The sequence below is a fragment of the Trachinotus anak genome, unplaced genomic scaffold, assembly GCF_046630095.1.
Source record: "Trachinotus anak isolate AG129_WGS33_773 ecotype Australia unplaced genomic scaffold, CSIRO_AGI_Tana_v1 ptg000025l, whole genome shotgun sequence".
Classification (NCBI taxonomy): domain Eukaryota; kingdom Metazoa; phylum Chordata; class Actinopteri; order Carangiformes; family Carangidae; genus Trachinotus; species Trachinotus anak.
This window is the reverse complement of record NW_027273876.1, coordinates 9,319,003-9,340,138: the sequence shown is the minus strand read 5'-3', so window position 1 is coordinate 9,340,138 and position 21,136 is coordinate 9,319,003. Positions and strand designations below refer to the sequence as shown.

The window sequence follows — 21,136 nt, the reverse complement described above, 5'->3', positions numbered from 1 at the left end:
CTATGTACAGTACTCATTTAGGATTTGGCCAGATCCTGCACTTGCTGTGAATCTGATGATGTCAACCGGACTTTTTCCAAAAAGATTTCCAAAAGGCCTTTTACCTACACTGTAACACATCACTGTTCCAACACAGCAGCATTTGAAACACTATTTTTTTTTTTTTTTTTTTACCATCACCTCCTTTGTTGTCCTCTTCTTTCCCACCCTTCACCTACACTGCTGAGTGCAAACTTGTAATAAGTATTGATGTGACCTCTGAATCCTTTACCTGTGTTTTTTCCCCTACGATCCTACAAAAAAAATCAATTGACTCCAGTTCATCTTAAGACATGACTTAAAACTTAGTCCATGAGATACGGTGAAGAACAGCACAAACAGGGCACTGACTTGGTATTCAAATTCTCAAACAATTACTTAAGTGCCTTTTGAACCTATGAATTTTTGTGGGCTCTCAGTGGTCTTCTTCAGGGAGCAGCATTCCAAAGAGCATGAGGAATGAATGTGCTCCACCCTGATGAAGGTCACGCAGGGCTGCAGTGCAATTGGAATTGGTTTCAATATGTTCTTTTGAAGCATCAACACAATTCAGGCTTTTAATTTTTTTTTTCCTTCAAAAGCATTATGAGAACTCCTTTCACAAAAAGCAGCGGTTTCAGACTGAAGAGCACCTTCGCAAAAACACGTCACGCTCAAACCGAACGGAGACCCTCTAAACTCTTTTCTTTTAACTTCATATTAAACCTAATTGGGGTGAAAAGGGGAATATCATTATGGAGGGCAAAATAAGTCTGCTAAAACGAGGCTGTGTGAAAATGTGTGGCATTTTCATCTGCAGCGAAGGAGACTGATGATATTTATGCAGCCATTTCTTCAACCTTTCATTTGTATCCTACCACTGTGATCAGGATCAGGGGTATACATCTCTCTCTCTCTTTTTCAATAACAACCTTTTGTGTTTTGTTTGTTGCAACTGAGGGGACATATTTAATGTTTTTGCATTGTTTTCAGATTTGTATGCTTGCCTGCAGCAATGGCCTTCAACATTCTTCCTCCATGCCACAATGACATCAAAAAACGTAATTTCTTTACTCAGGTATACAAAGAGTTTCCTCCTTCTTGAAATGTAATAGAACCGTCACAGACGCTTCCATGTTATACGTCGCTAGTCTAACGGTTTATAGTTCAAGGGTATAGCCCACACAAATGCATTAAGTGTGCACACTGTACACATTCAAAGGGAACAAAGAAGAGTCCCGCATTTGCTTGATCACAACTGAACCCATTCCCCTGCTTTCAGTTCGTCTTTGCTTGTTATTCATTGGAGGACGATCTGTACATTATGACCATGTTCAAGTACAACATCCACGCTGTATTTCAGCTTCACCTCAATACTTTTTCGTTGTTTGCTTGGCTACTTTGTAGATTTAAGCAAACTTCAAATAAATAAGAAATCAATGCCGTTCTCCTCAGCGTACGGAGTGAATCCATAAAATGTTGCACTCACTTGCGAGCGTGCACACACAGAGACTGTTTTCTTGCAAAGCTGTTGTTGATCCATTGAGAGCGTCACGTAAGTGGAGACCAACCCAAACAACACAGCCTGCTTTGACTGCGATGTAATGCCTGTGTGCTGTTTTTAATACAGAAAATTTGTACACAAAATTCCTGACATAACTACTGATATAGAGCACCACTGGAGGAGCTGAAATGCTCCACAGATGAAAGGGAGAGAAAATGCCTCTATAACCCAACGCAAAATTAAATCGTGGCTATGATGAAACATCCGACAACAGTTCTGAAGTCTCAATGTGTTGAGGGCCATCTTATGTTAATGTCAGAGTACTTTGATTTCTTGAGCAAAACAGGCGAACACAATACACACAATAATGTCCAAGCCTCCTTTTGTCAGCAAGGATCAGCCCTTGTTTAAGTGACTTCAGCAAGTCACTGAGTATCTACCAGCTCCAGACGCACTGCTCTGTGCTCATCCTGAACCCTGGCCTACACGTAGCTGGAAGCAAGGGAATGGAGAATTTCCCTGTGGGGATTAGCGAAGTTTGACCTTATTATTAATTTAGCGTGAGAGATCCATTTGCATGAGTCACCGGTATGAGTAACTGTGGTCAGACAATGTGGGAAAAAGGGGATTTGTCTTGACTAGGTGTAAGGGATCAGAGCATCAATAAGTTTTTTCCTTCACATTGGTTCTTTAATCTTCTCCACACATTTTGTGTTGAAATGTGCAGATTTTAGTCTTCTTTGAGCTCTTTTCTGATACTTGGCGCTGAAATAAATTTGTGCTGACTCAGACAGCTGAAAATACATCACAATCTGATGAAGCTATGGTCTAAAGATGTGGCTGTATACTGTATGTACCGCGGCGTGAACAAAAATCAATACCAGGTTACATATGAATAGCACAACAAAGCCTGTATGTAATCCCTTCCAGTAGGTTGACAAAGGTACGAACCATGGTCCTCCTCTCTGTCTGCGTGCATGGCTTTGTGTTGATGTGTTTTCCTCTGTTAAACAGCTGTTGTTGTTTCATTTTAGGATGAAATCCAAACTGAGCAGAGAACTGAATCACAAATGGTCGCCGGTGTTGCGTCTAAGATGCATTGTGATACCTGGTGTAAAGTGAGGCTCGCCTGTCTGATCAGGGCTACACTCATTCTGGTCAATGCTAATATCGGGAGACAAGACAGATTTACTCTAAGCAAGGCATGAAGTTTGCTGAAGTGCTGTTTGTTTTGTTTGTTTTGTTTTGTTTTTTTGAAATGATGATCCAGAATTATTTAGTAAAAAAATGTGATACTTGAAGGAACCACTGCAGTGAGTTAAATTATGTTATGTGTACTTTAGTGCACCAGTACCGCACTATAGAGACAAGCAGAAAATATCAGGAGTAAAATTAAACACTTAAATACTTTGATGCAGTACAAATAACACAGAGTGCATGGGAACTATTGCTTGTCTTGACACAACTAATATAGCACTACATCTGACAAAAACAGTGTATCCAGTTTTGTCCACATTTTCTTTGTTTTCTAGCTCTTAAAGACCAATGACGTGTATAATTAGATACAGTCAACAAATGTCTCTTCAAAACAGGACACAGCATTCTGTTGTAGCTGATGTTCCCTTTAAAAATCTCACATATTTTTTGCTGTTAAAAGTACAGTAGGTGAATGAAGTAATCAACTAAACATAACGGTTCACCCAGTACATACCAACGGGGAGCTGGGAGTCAAATCACGCTCTTTCACAACTCTGCTGTTAAGGGCTTATTACTGTAGGCTGCTGAATAATTTTTAATGGGTCAATTTGAAAGGAAACAGTAAATATCTGACAGTTCAGACAGTTATCTAATTAACTACATCATATTTAAGCATTGTGTTAGTTTAGATGTGTGCAAACAGAGTTGTGAAAACTGGAATTCCAGTTTCTTGAACTGAAATAAAGAAATCGTCCGTCTGTACTTTCTCAACAAAATAGAAACTAAATGTTTGTTTTCTGGAGCGCAGCTACAACAAAGTGCTGATACAGTTGTCAGCTCAGCTGCAGATGATTTCTTGCTTTCTGGTTGAGCACAGATGAGTAATGTCTGACCTCTGTTACTGTTCTCATCTTACTGTTGTTTGCATTTCATGAAACTTGAGACTCTATTTAGATATATATTTTTTATTATTATAATGACATGATCACTGACGACTCAGTGAGTCTCTGTTGTGAGCTGTGGAGGAGAAGCTGAAGCTGAGTAAGAGCGACTCGCTGAGATGCTGCAGAAACATTTAGGTCCCTGCACCTGCCAGTGAATTTCAGAATAAAAAGGAGGACACAGGTGTGCACATACTAAGTTGCTTTTATTAATACAGAACTGCATGCTACAGAGACTGTACAGCATAAACATTTATTCATTACAAAAAAACATGGTTTTGGAACCATTTAAAATAACAGGAAAAAACAAACAAACAAAAAGATAAGAGCATAAAATAGAACAGGAACATCACAGCCGTTAAGGAAACATTCAAACTATTTATCATTAGCATCTTAATAAACCAGAGAAGAAATCGACAGATTACAGTCGCGTCATGTCAACTACAATGGCACCGAGTGGATGATTCTCTTGTAGCTTTTTTTACAGCCTCTTGCAACATCAACATGCCTATTTTTTCTATCTACCTATATGTAGTAGTGTACTTAAAAGTGGCAGTTTGTGTATTTTTTTGTATTTAATAGTTTTTTTATGAACCTCCTAATATACATAATTTGGCCCTTGTGGGTTTATACAGTATGATGTCCGTCTTTTTATTAAGTTTAAATTTTAATATTTGACAATTTGCTACCAAACACATTTGTTATAGCAACATTTATACTACATACATAGCAATCTATGTAACGTCACAGCAAAGAATGGTATCGAAATTAAAAAAAACAAAAAAAACAAAAAAACAAACGACAACAAAACAAAAAAGATCCCTACAGTATGGTAAGAGGGGCAGAGAAAATTATCACAAAATTTGGCACGGAAAATCTGTACACGAATCTACAGTCTGAGAGATGTGACTGTGCAATAAAAAAGAAGGGCTTTAGACACTTTTCCAACTACTGAAGACACGGTACCCACTGTCTCTTGTTTCAAGTTTTCTTTTCTTCTTTTTGTAAAATGGCTTATAGACGCATTTCTTGAAATGAAGTTGTGCATACTTCTGTTCATGAGATCTACACAGTACACTGAGTGGAATCCAGGTTTTCAGCGAGGAAAGAAATCAATAACAAAAGATTTGCCTTTTTAAAACCTCCTTGTAAAAATGGATCATTCATATATAAGTCGCTTACCTTAAGAAAAAATATTTGTACAATGTATTAAGAAAAAAAAAGGTCAAAAAGAGACACATACAAGATACAACAAGCAATCTCTAAAGCAATAAATACTACTGGTCCTAGCGTTGTGACATTTTGAATTTAATAACCCTCAACCCTCCCACCCCGACCTCCCCTCAAGCCCACCCAACTTGCCTGACTCCACCCCAAAGGTAAACAACAAAGAAAAAAAGACAACGCAGTGGAAGAATGCATATTTAACACAGTAATCCCCCCCTCCCCATTATTCTGTACATTTAAACAAGAACAAGTAACATCACAATTAAAGTTGTTCCTCAGAGAGGTGTCACCGCTAGCCTCATGCCCTCCTAGAGTTTGAACAGATGTCAAATGATTGGTTCGCAAGCTCGTATTTAATACAAATAAAGAAGGAGAACCAACTCTTTCAAGAAAAGGGCTCATTGAATAATCTAGCCTACCTTTTTATATCCGTCTTTTAAACATTTTGAAGTTGAACTAGATAGTTTTTCTGTTTGCACTGTTTAACACTACAAAAAAGACAAAACAAAATTCATAAAAATTTTGGCAGATTCACAAAGCTATACTACAGCTCATTGTATCATTTCTTTATAATAATTAGATTTTTTTGATAATGATGGGTCAAATATTGACCAATGAACCTTAATAAAACAAAAACTAAAATTTCGAAGCCTTATGGCACAGGAACATAAAGAGAAAAGAACTGACGGCAAGTGAAATATAGCAGAGAGAGGGCCTAGAAAGGTGTGTGTGTGTGTGTGTGTGTGTGTGTGTGTGTGTGTGTGTGTGTGCAGAGCTAGAAAAGAGGAGAAGAAGAATAGGGTAGACTATTCTATAGACTTGGTCACTAGCGACAGAGGCTGAGGGGCTGTGGAGGGGAGGAGCGAGTGGGAATGACACAGCGATGCTGAGGGCCGGGCCATTGAGGACGCCACAGAGGAGCCCGGCTGCCGCGAGGACGAGACGTCACCGTGCTCCAGGGCTCCGTTGTGGGAGGGGGCGCCCGACGTTTTGCTAGCTGCAGCAGAGTTTTCCAGCTGAACCAAAGATGGCGGTGGAGGCCCAGCCAGGAGGTGCGGGTGGTGGAGTGGCTGGTGGGCCGGTTTCATAGTCAGTGAGAGAGGTTGCATTTGTTCAGTCTGAGGTTTGGACTCTTTTGAGGAGGGGGAGGGAACCACTGAGGAGGGGGAGGATGGGGGGGAGTCTAGTAAGCTTCCGTCCGTAGAGGGAGGACTGGCACAGCTGCCTTCACCTTGGATGTAGCGAATGCACTTTTTTTTTCTCCTGAGGGACAAGGCGAGAGAAAGAAAACGTCTTTTAACATCACATCTTCAGACCGCGTCGCCTCTTAGCACTGCCGCTGACTTAAATGCACCTCTGCCTTTTCAATTGAGGACGTGAAACTGCTTTAACACAGCAGATGATAATTTGCAGGTGCTTTTAAGCAGCTTTACAAACCTCGTGCTAAGAAGAAAAGTGGTAAAAAAAAAAAAGACAGTTTCCAAACACTAAACCATCAGACAAGGACGGACATGAAGGAAAGATCACAGGTGAAGCAGCAGGGAAATGAAAAGCAAACACAGAGGTGATGAAGATGATGATGATGAGAGGACAAAATGAAGCAGAGTAGATGTAGTAGTGGACGCTCTCTGGATGTAAACTCAAGCCTTTCTTACAGGCAGAGCTACAGCTGGGGATCAGCCTGTTCTCTGCAGCAACGCAAGGTTACTGGACCTGTCTCACTCCTCGACTTCTATCTGGCTCTACTCTCTCTTCTCCTGAGGGGACAGAGTTTGGATATAAGGCGAAAAAGTCAACAAGATCCACACTACCCTGCATCTGCCCCACAGACACAAGTGTGTGTGCGTGAGGGGTCAAGGCACCATGTTTGCATTCCTGCCTGGGGTCGGGACCCTCCCCCTGCCTGCTGAGTCCTGGGGCCAGGCCCGTTGCTTTCAGTGGAACCCAATGAACAAGTATGGGAGGGGAGGGGAAGGAGGGGTTAGGAGTGGAAGGGATTGCTGCATTTATCTGTGGTGACTCTTCTGCGAGGGATGTGCTCAGATTTGGTTAAGGGGGGAATCTCTGCCCACCTCATCTTTACCCTGACCCTGGCAGTGACCCCTCTCTCAGCTCTCCATGCTATCACAAGGATGCCTGAAGGCCATAGAGTAATAGTATTTAAGACTCACGGGGACAGTGAGTAGTAAGGCTGATCTGCTGTTTAATTTAACTTGTCAATTTGAACTATTTCCTGAAATTCTGAGGGGGGGGGGGGACTCTACATCAACACATACAGAGAGAGCAGATTTACTGAGAATGAAAAAGAAGAAGGACAGCTGCAAAATCACAGAGAAGGGTTCATGAAACCTTGATCACATGCTAGGCTGAAAGACAGGCATGCATTTCCAAAAAGCTCAACAGTACAAGCACACAACACCAGACAGTATAGAACACTAGAAAAGTCTAGAAAAGAGTGGGGGGGATACTGCAGCACTGGGTGGTGCAGAGTATCGACCGGGTGTAAAAAGGTATCATCTTGCCACTACGTACACATCCTGCTCTCTAACTATCTGTCAAACCTCAACAAATGAGCTAATATCCATTTTTTAACAGACATATCGATTCATAGTATGTGCCTGTGTATGTTATTGATTTCTCCCTCTCGGGGGATATTACACCAGATGCATCTTTTAGGAAATGGAGCCCAGAGAGAACTTTTAACCTCTCGGCTCCAAAAAGCAAAGACTGAATTATGGCTCTTTCCAGTCCCCTGATCTCATGATCTCTGCTTTTATTGTTTAAGGAATAATGCAATATTTTTGATTGTGTGTGTGTGTGTGTGTGTGTGTGTGTGTGTGTGTCAGCTGGAAGGGAAATAAGAGAGCCAAGTGGGAACATCCACAATGGTGGACTGCGTGGAGATGAGTCAGTGTGACATCCTAGTTCTTTCAAAGACTATTTCAATACAATAAAAGTAAAGGTGGTGTGTTAAATTCTTGTGGGACATTTAATATTGTGACAACACAGCTTTCTAAACTGCTGAGAATAAGCTCTTGATGTGATGGCAATGTGTAGCGACGCACAAAAACCATCTGACTAAACCCTTGATTTCCTGTTGTGCATATAGAACAATACAAATGAAACTTGTGGCAACAGTAACAAACAATGTGTTGCAATGGTTGGTGTTGAAGAGTTGTGTAAGGAAAAGAGTGGGGCATGGTGTGGTGCAAGCCAGACACAGAGAAGGGTATTACTTAGCAGAAACAAATACCTACCATGAAAATATTCCCAATTCAAAGACTGCTTGTGTCAGAACAGAAAGACAACAGGTAGGGACTAAGTAAGGGTTATTGAAGAGGAGTTTGGAGGAAGAAGAGGTGGAGAAGGAGGAGGAAGAGGGCACAGAAAAGAGTGTCACTGAGCAGGCCCTCAGAGAAAGCAGGGCTAAATTTGTAAGCATAACATTGTTATTCAAAAGGGCGCCAATTAGAAACATACAAGACAGTTAAGATGGGAGGGAATTATCCACCGCCTGGAGAGAAAATGGATTTCAACCAGAACAAGTCAGATTGGAAGGAAGGTTATTCCAAATGACATTAGGAAAGCGTGATGCTACAGCTTACAGATATTTTGTTGTGATAAAATATTCAGTAATCTTATTTAGAAATCCATTTTCTGCCACTGGGCTTGAACCAAGTTCATTGAAGGAAAATTGCTTGTGAGGAAATTTATAGCAGGAAGCTCCTCAGTAAGGGAGAGCAGCAGAGGAGTTTGCCATCTGTTACCACACTGATGGAAACATGTTTTAGAGGGATATCTGAGCAAATAATCAAAGAGAAGAAGCTGCTCATTGTGGATGTCTTCCTCCCATTGGTACTACAGCAGTTATACCTGCATGGTTTGCACCATAAACTCAGCTGGTCAAGCCCGAACAAGGCACGACACTTCTTTGGGGTATTTGCATCTGTTAGCCAAAGAGGTAGACACAAACATACACACAGAGACAAAAAAAAAAAGAAAAAGAAAGAAAAAAAGAAAATGGACACGTCATTGCACAGACAAAAACATATAACCAGGGCTTAGGTTTAGGCTGGCAACACTGGGATGTCCTCCATATTGACCAAGCCATCAGGCTCCAGATCCTCCAAGCCCCGACCTGCCAGTTTAGGATTTTCTGACCTCAGTGAGGCTTATTGTACTGTACATCCTGCAATGAAACCCCTGTGACCCCAGAAGGATTTCTTAATCAACACATACGCACACACACCATTCATACAAACACTGTTAATACCCTTCTTCCCAAACAGGAGGTAAAAATAAAGTAGTGGGACCCTACAGATAGACCGGCAGGGCGTGGCTGGAGGGAGCTGAGAGGTCACGATAGCCTGGCGGGGACAGACAGAGGGAGGGCGAGGGAAGAGAGGAGGAAGAAGAGGCAGCAGCAGCATAGAGCAGAGGGAGGAAGTCCCAGCGTAGAGTTACCCAGCCTTCACCTGGCCCTGGCCAGTGCAAGCACACACCATACACACCTGCACGGGCCACACCAGTTATTCTGTTGATCGAGCCCAAAGCGCGCTCGACACTTCTTAGGAGCGCTCAGGTCTGATGCCGCAACAGGGAAGGGAAGCCAGCAGAGAGGATGAATAGAACCAAAACCCAAAAAAATAAGGAAATTAAAAGGAGGAGAGAAATAAGGAGAAAAAACAGATAACAGTGAATCTATGAAGCTTGGCAGTGGCTCATTGTGCAAGAAATCCCCCCAAAAACCCCCTTAAAGCCATTCTCAAGTGTGCCTTTCAAGATAGGACTCAACACAATTAGTGTGTTTCAGATATTAGTAAAAAATTAAAATGCATGCAAATTATCAAATTATGATATTAATATGGAAACAATCGCTTTCAGTCATGTAATCTAAATTCTGACTCGAGTTAAAGCTGGAAGATAAGAGCGCTTTATTTGGTCGAGAGGGTATAAATGGAGCAAATGCAGATTGGATTAATTTAGTGCTAGATGTTATCAGTGCACTATAGTTTCAAAAAGGCAAGGTCAAGGTGGTAGAACTAGGCAGCAGGAGCAGATTGCTAAAACAGCACGGTCGTGAGTTAGCCCTAGCCAGGGGAAGGATTAAAAAGGCTGGAACCTGAAGAGGGGATCTACTCCTTAGACCTGGCATCAAACAGTTGACTGTTCTCCATCAGCATTGGCTGTCGGTCGCAGAAAAGCTGCCAGTCACTTGCTAGCTCTACCCAGTAATCATGTCATTATCGGAAGTAGAGCTGCGCGGCTGTGGTGGAGTGTTTGAGTCCAGGCCTCGTCTGAGCAGAGACAGATTTAAAGGGGGAATGGGCCAAACTCATGCTGGCCTATAGGAAAGGCACAAGCGCAGCTACTGAAGCATATAGATTAAGGAGGTTTACCCTGACATCATCCTTCAGGTCATACTCCACAGTGATAGTCTACCTTTATATTATCAGTTCCTCAAACATACTGCATTGTGGCTTTACCAAAATACGGACAATGCCCCAAACTGAGTGGCAACATGAGTAAATGGAGGTAAAGTAAATGGAATATAACCTAGCTTGAAGTCAAATAAACAATAGCAACATTTTAAGAAAAGGAAGCAGCAAACAAAGCAAAACATAGAATTTAAGTTTAAGCCTGCCTAATTTTACACATTCATGGATAAATAAATATACATTAATTAAAAAAAAAAGAAGAAGAAAAAAAAAAAAAAAAGTTAGTAATTTAATACTCAAAATGACATTAGCACCTGTAATCGGAGGGAGTGAAAGGCAAGGGTTTGGAAAATATTCTCTGTGTTCTGAAAAAAAAGAACAGATAGAGAGGCCTTCAAGAAGAAATCCGTCACCAAAACGAGCGCAAAATACATAATAACAAGTCGGCATTGCTCCTCACAATACGATCAGAAGAATATGAATCAGAGGAATAAAAATGGATAAATCATAGAGTTAGCAAACCTCCTTAATTTTAAGATGTAAGTGATTTATTTTTTCTGATGTTGGTATAAAAGCATGCAATGAAAGCAAGCAAGGGGCAGCCCTACAAGCACGCACGCACATGCACAATCACACAGACCCACACACACACGCACGCACACACACACACGCACACACACACATACACACAGTACAGTAGTGCAGTCTATCTGCAGGCCACAGGCATTATATATATATATATATATATATATAAAAAACAAAAAAACAGGGCCGCGTACACAACACTGGCAAAGTTAATGGCTCTCACAATGCTTCAACTTCACATTCTCAAAACACACATATCACAATACCAGAACGCTAAGGGGCAAAGGGGGGAGGGGGGAGGGGGGTGTCAAGAGGGGAGGTGAGGAGGAGTGTGGGGGGGGGGTCATGCATATTCAGTTGTTATTAGCTAGGGAAAATGGGAAAAGGGGGTATTACAAGCAACTCTACTATTTAAATATTGCATTGGGTAGCATAACTATACCAAAAAAAAAAGAGAGAGAGAAAAAAGCCAGGCACAATAACATACACACACACAAAAAAACATAACACAAAAAAAACTAGCTTGACTTTTATCTTGCAAGATGTCACATCTGCCTGACACATGATGGGGCTCTTCTAATATGAGAGATAATTGCAGCTCACTTACCATTGCTCTCTGCTTGCTGCTTTTCCCTTTTTCTCTTCTTCCTTTTCCCCTGTTGGTTAGCCGCCAAAAAAATAGAAAGAAAAAAATAGACACAGACAGGAACCTTAGTTATTATATTGCAGAATGCCCAAAACATGAAACAGAGAATAGGACTCATCTTTGTGTTTACTTATTTATTCATTCATTCTTTCTCTGCCTTTTTTTTTTTTCTGTCTCTGCCCTCCGGTTTTCAACAGCCACTGCAGGCCAGACCCGAGCTCTCCCTCCTTGCTCTGCTTTCTGCCTTTTTCTTCTTTTTCTGTTATCTTTTGTCTTATTTTCCTCTTCTATGTGAACATCTAGACATCTTGACGGGCTTCTGGTTTGGAGGACAGATTTCTCTAAGGCTGCTCATGGAAGACTCCACTGGTCAACTTGATCCCAAAACTGGACAAAATTGATGAGAAATCTGCGCGCTTAATGTGTCAGAACAAAGTGTCTGGGGTGCAAGACATTCACCGAGGATTCATATGAACAACATCACGTCCGGGCTTTGTTACAAAATATTCCTTCATGTCATGACAAGATGGGCTCAGGTCAAGGCAATTTGTCTGGTCTCAGATATACATATCAAAAGAACGTAACAGGAAAAGAGAGATCCCTCAGGCTAGGTAAGAAAAAAGCAAAAGAAAGAACTCGTCCTGGTCATGTGACCTAGTGAAAGGGGGAAAAAGACCAGGCCGTTACGACTTGTAAACTTAAAAACTTACATAGTTGTCTCGTGCTGACCAGCCTGGGTACAGCTGCATGTGGAGCTGTCGTTCTTTCCTGGCCAGCTCGTAGTACTTGGCCTGCTCCTCCCGCGATAGGGCGTGCCACTGTGCAACGAGAAACAAGACACAGAAAGAACGCACTGAAGGACTTTCACCATGGAGAGAAAACATACAAGTACACATGTTGTTAACTGGACTTATATCTACAATCCTGGGCCATCAGGTCACCGAAAAACCCTCTGACAGGGCAGTGAATCTTCAGAGTGTTAACTGCTTTCACCTTGAGGTGATCCTGTGTGATAAGCCCTTCAGTTTGACCATTACACTGCTGGTGTGTATCTAGGACTTACCCTCCGCCCCAGGATCTGGTTGATGGCAGCACTTTCCTTCAGTGTGCACTCAGCCACCACCTTGGCCCGCATCTCCTTCATGTACAGCATGAAGGCGTTCAGAGGCTTCTTTATGTGGACCTGTTTCTTTTTCTCCTCTTCCTTTTTAGCGTCTGACTGTTTCCTGTGGAGGACCAAAAGGCAGGAAGGTGAGCACAGTCGACCGCCGGCTGGCTCTGAGTCACATCGGACTGAAAAAGTGATTGTAAGGCAGAGAATGTCTACTCACGAGCTGTTGAGGGAGCTGATGTCACTGTGGGAGGATTCCTGCTTGACGTTGGGTGTGACGATGGCTGGGTGTGGGATACCCGTGGTGTGCAAACTGTGGTGAGGGGGCACCATGTGTGGAGGGAACCTAGAGGACAGAAGACTGTGTAAATCGTCAGAATGGACACGGGTGAAATGAGAAGATGGAACACATTTATACACAAGACTGTGCAGCTAAGGCTGAATTCCATTCCCATTTTTTCAATCACATATCAAAGCATAAAGTGCTTTTTCAATATTTCCTCATAGAAATGGAACTGACATTTAGCCGCGAGACATAAATGCACATACACACATCCACATAGAAATGTCCAAGGCCGATTCCTGTATTATTATTCACAACCAATCACGATACATTTTTACCACTCTACTCAAAACGAGTGTTAGGTCAATTTAATCTGAGTGCAGAATCAAGCCCAGGCCACTACACACCTCACACAGAGGTATAAACATCAAATTATGGCAAAGCATCAGTAAAACATGTGAAACATCTATATTGTGTGGCAGTAGGGAAGTGCAATTGCACAAGGATGAATCTCTCAAATGCCAATTTTCTAACACCCCCCAAAAAAACTGTACACTTGAGCCAAGTGCCTTTTTTACCTTTATAATCATCAGAGCCTCATTGAGATGAATAAGCCCTATGAAGAGTGTCCTAACAAACACAGGCAACAATTCTTGTCATGTATTCAGTGAAAGAGGTACGCTTAAGGGCTCTGTGCACCTTGAACTTTACAACTCATTGTGTAGACTGATACATCAGTGCCATCCATGGCTTTTAACAGTGCTGAGGCTCTTCTCAGGTCTAAAAGAACCTTTCTCCTATTAGGTTTTATAACTGTCATCTACAAGAGCTGGGGAAAAGTTTTCCAAATAAGTTTTAGTGACATTTTAATTTTCTGTCTTTCCATTTTGTCTTTAATATTTGAGGAAACTGCATTTTTTTTGCAATTACACAGACATGCGAAGGCCAGGTTTTAGAGGCTTGAGCCATAACCTCCTATCGAGGAATATTGAAACTAGGATAAAATGCTCTATCACAGTCCAGTATCACTTTAGGTACTGGGTCTCTATTTGCTTCCTCCTTTTCCTTTCTGCCAATTCAGCACTGTCAGCAGCTCTGACATTTTTATCTTCATCCCTCTGCACTCCCATCATCATTTCATCATCTCCAACAACTCCACACATCGAGGCCAGAAACCCTTATTTATGAAATCGTTTCACTGGCCAGAAGAAGACACTGCTGTTCTGTCTGTGCCAGTGTGTGTGTGACACTAATTATTTGTGTGAGATTATTTGAACGGTCGCACGTCTATCTGCGTGCGTATGTTTATGGCGCAGCGCCGCAGCTCCACGTGACCACACACAAATTTAAGAGAAGAGAGGCGGATGAAGGAGAAGAGACAAAAAAAGGAGGAATAATTCTTCTTCTTCTTTTTCTTTTTTTAAAGCAGCTCATTATCCAGCTGTGTCTGGCTGCATGGCTCCGAGCCAGAATATAATGATGAGGATAAACTTGCCAGGAACAACTAGTTTCTGTTGGAGGCCATCTCAGGGGAGTGCCAGTGTGCTCCCCCCTCAAACTCTTTCCCTCTTTTTCTCCTTTCCCCTCTTCTCCCTTCATCACTGACACACTGGTGTTTGTGCCATGTCATCCGATGATGGGGAGCTCAGCAGCAGTGGCTGCATATCGCCCATCATTAGGGCTGCCGCATTTTCTTCGCTCACTCCGTTTCCTCTCTCCCTGTTCACCCTCCCTCCTTCTCTCTCTGTGCACTTGTTAAAATTTCCTCTGTTCCAAGATCTATTTTTTTCTCCTCTTCTTCTTCTTCTTCTTCTTCTCTACTCCTCCCTGTCCCCTCACCACCTCCACGCTCCTTCGCTTCCTCTCTCCCTCCCTTTCCTCCTCCTGCTGCCACTGCATGGCCCAGGTTATGGTTTAAACATGACGGCCATCCCTTTGAAGCGTGGGGGCATCATCATCATCATCCGGGCTCATCAGCAGCAAGCAGCGCCTTGGACCAATTTAACCAACACAGAGAGGGAGACACTGCGGAGACCCCCCAACCCTGGGGCTCCTACGTCTCAATCTGAAAGGTAAGAATGGCTGGCGGTGTTGGGGTAGGGGTGAGGGGGAGGGGGGGTCACTGGCGCAGCAAGCCCAGTGTCAGCCAGTGCCATTTAATTGCCAGTGCGAAGCAGTAGCCCCCGTGCCTGTTTAATGTATAATGATCCGGCGGGTGCACTTCTCCTGTTCCCCAGGAAAAGAGAGGGAGCAGGATGATGGGGGAACATATCAAAGGGCAGGCTTAAGCATAAGGGGCAAAGGGGCCTTCACATCCTCCCACCTGTCACACATACACTCACACACACACATACACAATATATGGGACCTGCACTGGCTCCAACCCCATTATCAAAAATAATGTCTTTCATTTGCTCCGCTGACTCTGTCTCTACTCGCCTTGGCTCTTTCTCCTCCCGTCCTAAAAGAAATGTATTTTAAACAGGACCTAGGTGTAAGGTGCTCATTGCAGGACTACGAGGTACCAGATTCACTCCCTGCATCCTAATTCAGTTCGGGCTAAGGCGCAGGGGAATGATACTGAGGCAGTTCTCTCCTGCAAAGACTCGGGTCCCAACAAGAGTACAAGGCCAGGATGTCTTTTCTCTCCTTTTTCCTCCAGTCAACCTGCTCCCTACAAATTGTTTGAGCCATCACAGCAGTCCGGTCCTTTCTTTGAACAAAACCAACTAGCTGAAGGCCATGTATATAAAAGAGTCTGCCATTTTGCTGACACAATTAGACAAATTGTTACTAGATTTTGTCAACAATTAGATTTTTTTTTTTTTCGCTGCCCCTGTCAAAGTCAGAATTTAGTTGTTTTTTTTTCCCCCATTCGAGAGGAGGGAGTTGGGGGATTTTTTTTTTTTGAGATGTGTTAAACCCTCCCATTCTCCAGAGAGCTCCCAGAGCCTCCATCTATTCAGTTATACTAATTCAATTAGGGGCCTCATCACAGGGCATTAGCTCTTCCCCATGGCCAGTCCCCCCACACCCCCGCCAGTATATTCAATTAGCTGCACTGGAAATAAGATGATCACAATGTAGAGGCTGTCATTAAGGGACCAAATTAGCAGTCACTTGAAGTCCAGGTTGGCTGGGTACTGCTGCCAGATGCCGATGTCTGGACAGACCCACAGTCTGACCCTTTGCACCTGAGACTTTCTCGGGATGGGCTGGGAGGGGCCAATCTGGCTCTAATCCAGACTCCATTCTTCAGATTAATGTAAAATTAACATTTGATGCATTAGATGCAAGAAGTTATATACAGTTTAACATTAGAGTAACATCTGAAAAAAAACTGAACTGAAGGGAACTTACAAAAACTCTTTTCCCTTATTCTCAGGGCTATGCTTTTAAAAAAATGTCATCCCCCCGTTGCGACTCCTCCCTGCTTCTACATGATCCATCAATGTCGCCCGGGTCTAAACACACCGCCCTCAGGAGCTGCTTTTCCAATCAGGCTGTAATTAAACTAAAGCTTGGCCTCATCCCTAGACTCTAAACCAGCCCCGTCCAAAAGTCCCACTGCTGCAAATGCATGTAGAGGGGAGCAGAGGGTGGAGGAGGGAGGAGGAGCAGAGGGAGTGGAGGGAGTGGGAAGCTGTTTGTGTTTTTGTGTTGTTGCTTTTCTGGCTCCTCCAGACCCACAAATCATGGGCTTTTAGCCATTTAAAATGGATTCCTTTTCGCTTCCCACACAATATAGAGGACATGTGTCCCCCAAGGGAACAATAAGTAGTTTAACACCAACTGACAAACACACAGACATGTATACAAGATGGCAACAAATACACATACCCCCCCATGGGTGCACTAATGTCCACAGCAGCACTTGAGTTGGACCCTAATGGGCTGGACCAAAGCACTAGCCAAGTGCCAGGCCCTGACTTATATCATCTAGTCCCCTTCAAAGTGTTGCTGTGTTTGTTTATCTGTCTGGCTGCTGAAACTCACAGCAAGGACAAGCCCCAGCTCATTTCAGATCTGCCTGACATGCAGTGGGGGTAAATGTTCTTCAGGGGCCTCATTAGAAAATGATAAATATAATTAATATTTGAGCACGCTAGCTGGAGCCCCACACAGGAGAATTGGCCTTTTGAACACAGAGATGGGGAGTGTGAGCTCTCCTTAAGGGAGAAGTTGCCGCTGACTGTCTCTGCACGTGAGTGTGCGTGTGTGTTGCTTGTGAATTGCCCCCTCACAGCCAACACAAACCCACACAACCCAATGTATGTGTACACAAGAAAGAGTGTGTGCATGCGTTTGACTCCTAGGGCTCAACTCACCTTGACATGGATGCGTTGACAGTGAGCGCAGTTGGGTAGGGGTGTCTAAAACCCCCTGTTGTGATTGGATAAACAGGTTGACCTTGCCTGAGAAGGGGGAAGAAAAGAAGAAAGGCGAAAAGGTAAAGGAACAGGGTTGACGGAGGAGGAGAAGGTAAAGCCCTCTGTCTCTCTGCTCTCCCCACCGTGGGCCTCTTTATTCTCATTTGATCAGGACAAAAATCTGGGGGATTGCAGAGCGCAGATCAAAGGGAGGAAAACTCTGAACAATTTGAATGCCACAAATCTTGATAGCAATGGCTAATTAAATTTCATAACCCTTCGCTCTGTGTCGACAGAGTGGGGCCCTGTTCCTCCCCAAGCTGGAACTAGGTGTTTTGTTGTGATAATTAAAGACGAAGCGCGGGTCTCTTTAATGGAGCCATCACGCTAATTGAGGTCTACACATCCAAAGACAAACAATAATGAATGTAAATTTATACCAAAATAAAGTGCAGCAAATCAAAGGGCGCCATGGCTGCGCTCGGGGCCTCTCTCGGTATTTAGATCGCGGTGAGAAAACATTAAATTAACAGAGCTTAATTTGTAGCCTTTTGTCATATTAACAAGTGTTGACAAGAGTTACCAGGGGAGAGCCCCCGTGTGGAATTGTGGGTAAAATACGGGCAATCACAGTTCATTACTCTAATTGGACCATACAGACACATGCAAAATAGTATTTGCCACAAAGTAGCAAGTTGAGGTTGGTGAGGGCCTGAGGAGGCTGCGACGGGCTGTCATGGTCCAGGAGCGAGTGCGGTAGAAAGTTCAGGGATCGAGTTTGAGTTTCCGAGAGGCCTCCAACTCAGAGACAGGGCCCACTGTGGGGGGGGGGGGCAGCCGGAGACAGAGACAGCTTTCATAATTGACTTTGTCTCCATAAAAACCAACATCCTGCTGCTACAGTGTACACACATGTAAGGTAATATCTGCTCTTATTGTTTCATTCTTTAACAATTTGGCTTCATGATATACAATTCATGCTTACTAATCGTCACAGTATGTGGGCGCTGCTGGCTTTTTCACACGACTCACATGACAACACAGTAGAAAGAGTAATAAAAAAAGGATTCGCTTACTGTGGTACTAACCATCCTAGCGGATGGGGGATCTGGCCGACGGTGCCAGGTGACAGTGGGTAATAAGGAGATATATCTGGAGGATGTGGAGGCCTTGGAATTCCTGTGGAAGAAGGAGGATGATAGGAGCAGAGAGGAGGTGGTCAGACAAGATGATGACAGAGAGAGAACCAAATCTCTGCCGGTGCTGAATTCATTCTTTGTTGAGAGTTTCACATCTGAACAGGGCAGACATCACAGGAGTGCAGATGGGAGGAAGAGGGCTTGTTGCTCGCATGTACACAGTGCTAAATCACACTCCCTGATCAAAGGCCTTTGAGGCGGCGGCGGCGGCAGCACAATGTGTTGGAAGAGGCAGAGGGGAGAGAGGTGAGGAGAAAACACCAACACGATTCTTGTTACATTTGTCTACTGAATCAGAAGATTAATGATATAAAATGACTGAGGTTTAGAAGTTAACAGAACACAACAGTATAATTAAAGCTGTGTGTGTGATCAGAGAGCTTTCAATATGAGGCTACAGGTTGAGTCTGCCTGCTAATTCACACTGGCAAACCGGCTGGATGGACCTGGATTTTGGTTACAGATTATGTGCTGAGAGTTAGGACCAATCACACTATAAGGTCTGTATCATTTAGATGAGATTAAGGGTTGACTGTTTTCAACAGCTGCGCGTTCAGTGTAACGATGTGAAACTGTGAGTATGGCCTCCGTTTGCGCAAGCGATGATCAGATTTAACATAAAAACAGCAGCGGATTTTGTTTGTTACCCCCCACAGACAAACAGTGACAAAGATATCCAATTTAAGGACAGCTCTCGTTGAGGGCATCGCCAAGCAATCACAGCGTCCACGCCGCCGCCTTTACTTTCTGTGGCAGCTGACAGGCAGAAGAAGCTGCCTCGACAAGCTGCCCTGAATGACTGCCTTGAAAAGGTCTCGTACACAGCCCGGTGTAAAAATAACTCTCTCTCTCTCTCTCTCTCATGACAAACTTGAAACAGGGAACACTAGACATGTGTAAAAGCGCAGCAGGGAGGTGTGTGTGTGTGTGTGTGTGTGTGTGTGTGTGTGTGTGTGTGTGTGTGTGTGTGTGCTCAGCAGACCAGGAATTGAGGGACTTTTCATTTTGGCTGATGTGTGTTTCTTCCACACAGCTGGCTTGCCTGTGCAGCTGTTGTTGCAGATATTAGAGGCAGAGCCAGTTCAGTCTTCACAGATCAGAATTTGGCCAGTTTTGGTGGTTACACCCAGAGCCCAAAGCTGATCCAGGTTATGCAGGAACTGACTCTTGAGAGCGATTCTGTTACTGGTGGACAACGTCTGCGCAGAGGTTTGTGTCGAAACTTTACTTTTCAGGCAATACAGTTATAACAAAGGAAAATTCAATTAAAACGGAAAGCCTCACGAACATTATCCCATCACCACCCAGCGCTCAAGACCTAATATAGCTCATTAATTAATTAATTAAACACTGAGCCCAATTAAGCAGCCCCATTAAGCACTACATTAAACAGCAGCTGGCGCATTATTTCCCCTTTGTAAGGACCATCATAATAAGGGAACATTATTACCTAAAACACTGACTGAATCCACCAGAGACTGCTGAAAAGCATGAAATCACTCACCAAACTGGAAACACATTAACCTAAAAGGACGGGCTGAATGACAGTTAACAAAATCAAGTGTTGGGTCAAGACGCTCACAGAAATGAATGAAATTGCCTAAAAACGTTTGTGGGGGAGTGGGACGCGTGGGCTGACTCTGACTGCTGAACCTTGACGCTGTGAATCTGCAGGATCAACAGGGTGTAAAAAGATAGAACTGCAGATCTGACAGGAGCAGCTGATGATCAAAAACCTGTACACTCGAATCCCAAGTGCTCAGGTCACCCGGGTCGCATCTTCCATTTTGAGGATGTTTGTGTATTAAGCTGCAGACATCGTTTCAAAAGAGACAATCTCAAGGAGTGTGTTTACTGCTCTCTGATAGCTAGATGTGAGGTCCTCCGACTACAGTGGCCGTCTTGTTTTGAGTCTTGGCAGCGGGGAGCTGCGGTCATGAGCAGACGTGGTTGTTGGACGAATTCTGTGTTTTACGAGAGGTTTATGAGCCACTGTTCAGGTTCTTGTTCTCGAATGTGAGACCACTTTGCACCAAGGCCAAACCATGTTAATGACCATGATCGCTAAATCAATCAGTAACAGATGAGAGCAGCAGCTGTCAACGAGAAGACTTTGTCCCACTATGACTACGACGTGCTAATGGGAATTTCTGTTTCATAATACTTCATATGTGGGTGGTGTCAATATTAAATAGGACAGTAGTTTAAACAAGAATGCATGTGTTGTAAAAAAGGGACATCTGAGTTATGTTTGCATCATGAGTTGTTTTCACAAGACTGTGTCCACAGACAGACAGACGCCATCAAGACAAACATAAGGTCCTGCATGAGTAGCATGGCAGCAGGGCATAATAAAACATTTACACACCCATCAGTGCAAACAGTTTCAAAGAGATAGAGTGTCTTGTCTGAGGAGAGCTGCTGTGGTTTCGAAACTTCTGATGTCTATTTTTATTGTTATTGTGGTGGTTCAGGAGAAGTTTCATCTTGACACCTTTAAAAACCACACTGCACTTTCTGCCAGTGCAGCTTCGAGCAGGGTTCAGGTAAAATGTTACAACAGGACAGTCACACACACACACACACACACACACACACACACACAGTGGAAGAAGAC

General features: G+C 43.4%; 1 protein-coding gene across 39 annotated transcripts in view; it reads right to left on the bottom strand.

Moving 5' to 3' along the window:
• Positions 1 to 3,847: 3,847 nt before the first annotated feature.
• The window catches only part of tcf7l2 (transcription factor 7 like 2), a 90,367-nt gene continuing 73,078 nt past the window's right edge, over positions 3,848 to 21,136 (bottom strand). For 4 of the 39 annotated variants that reach the window (XM_071461661.1, XM_071461675.1, XM_071461670.1 and 1 more), the window contains 9 exons: positions 18,397 to 18,499; positions 17,279 to 17,365; positions 12,888 to 13,013; positions 12,620 to 12,782; positions 12,267 to 12,374; positions 11,518 to 11,566; positions 10,640 to 10,690; positions 9,399 to 9,471; positions 3,848 to 6,150 (listed from right to left, as the gene is read on the bottom strand). In XM_071461661.1, coding sequence (XP_071317762.1) covers positions 5,694 to 6,150; positions 9,399 to 9,471; positions 10,640 to 10,690; positions 11,518 to 11,566; positions 12,267 to 12,374; positions 12,620 to 12,782; positions 12,888 to 13,013; positions 17,279 to 17,365; positions 18,397 to 18,499 — 1,217 coding nt within the window. In that variant the 3' untranslated portion in view covers positions 3,848 to 5,693. Of the gene's footprint in view, positions 6,151 to 8,144; positions 8,206 to 8,760; positions 8,834 to 9,394; positions 9,472 to 10,639; positions 10,691 to 11,517; positions 11,582 to 12,266; positions 12,375 to 12,619; positions 12,783 to 12,887; positions 13,029 to 17,278; positions 17,366 to 18,396; positions 18,500 to 21,136 lie in introns of all 39 variants that reach the window. The other 35 variants (XM_071461657.1, XM_071461674.1, XM_071461664.1 and 32 more) reach the window with 28 other exon arrangements.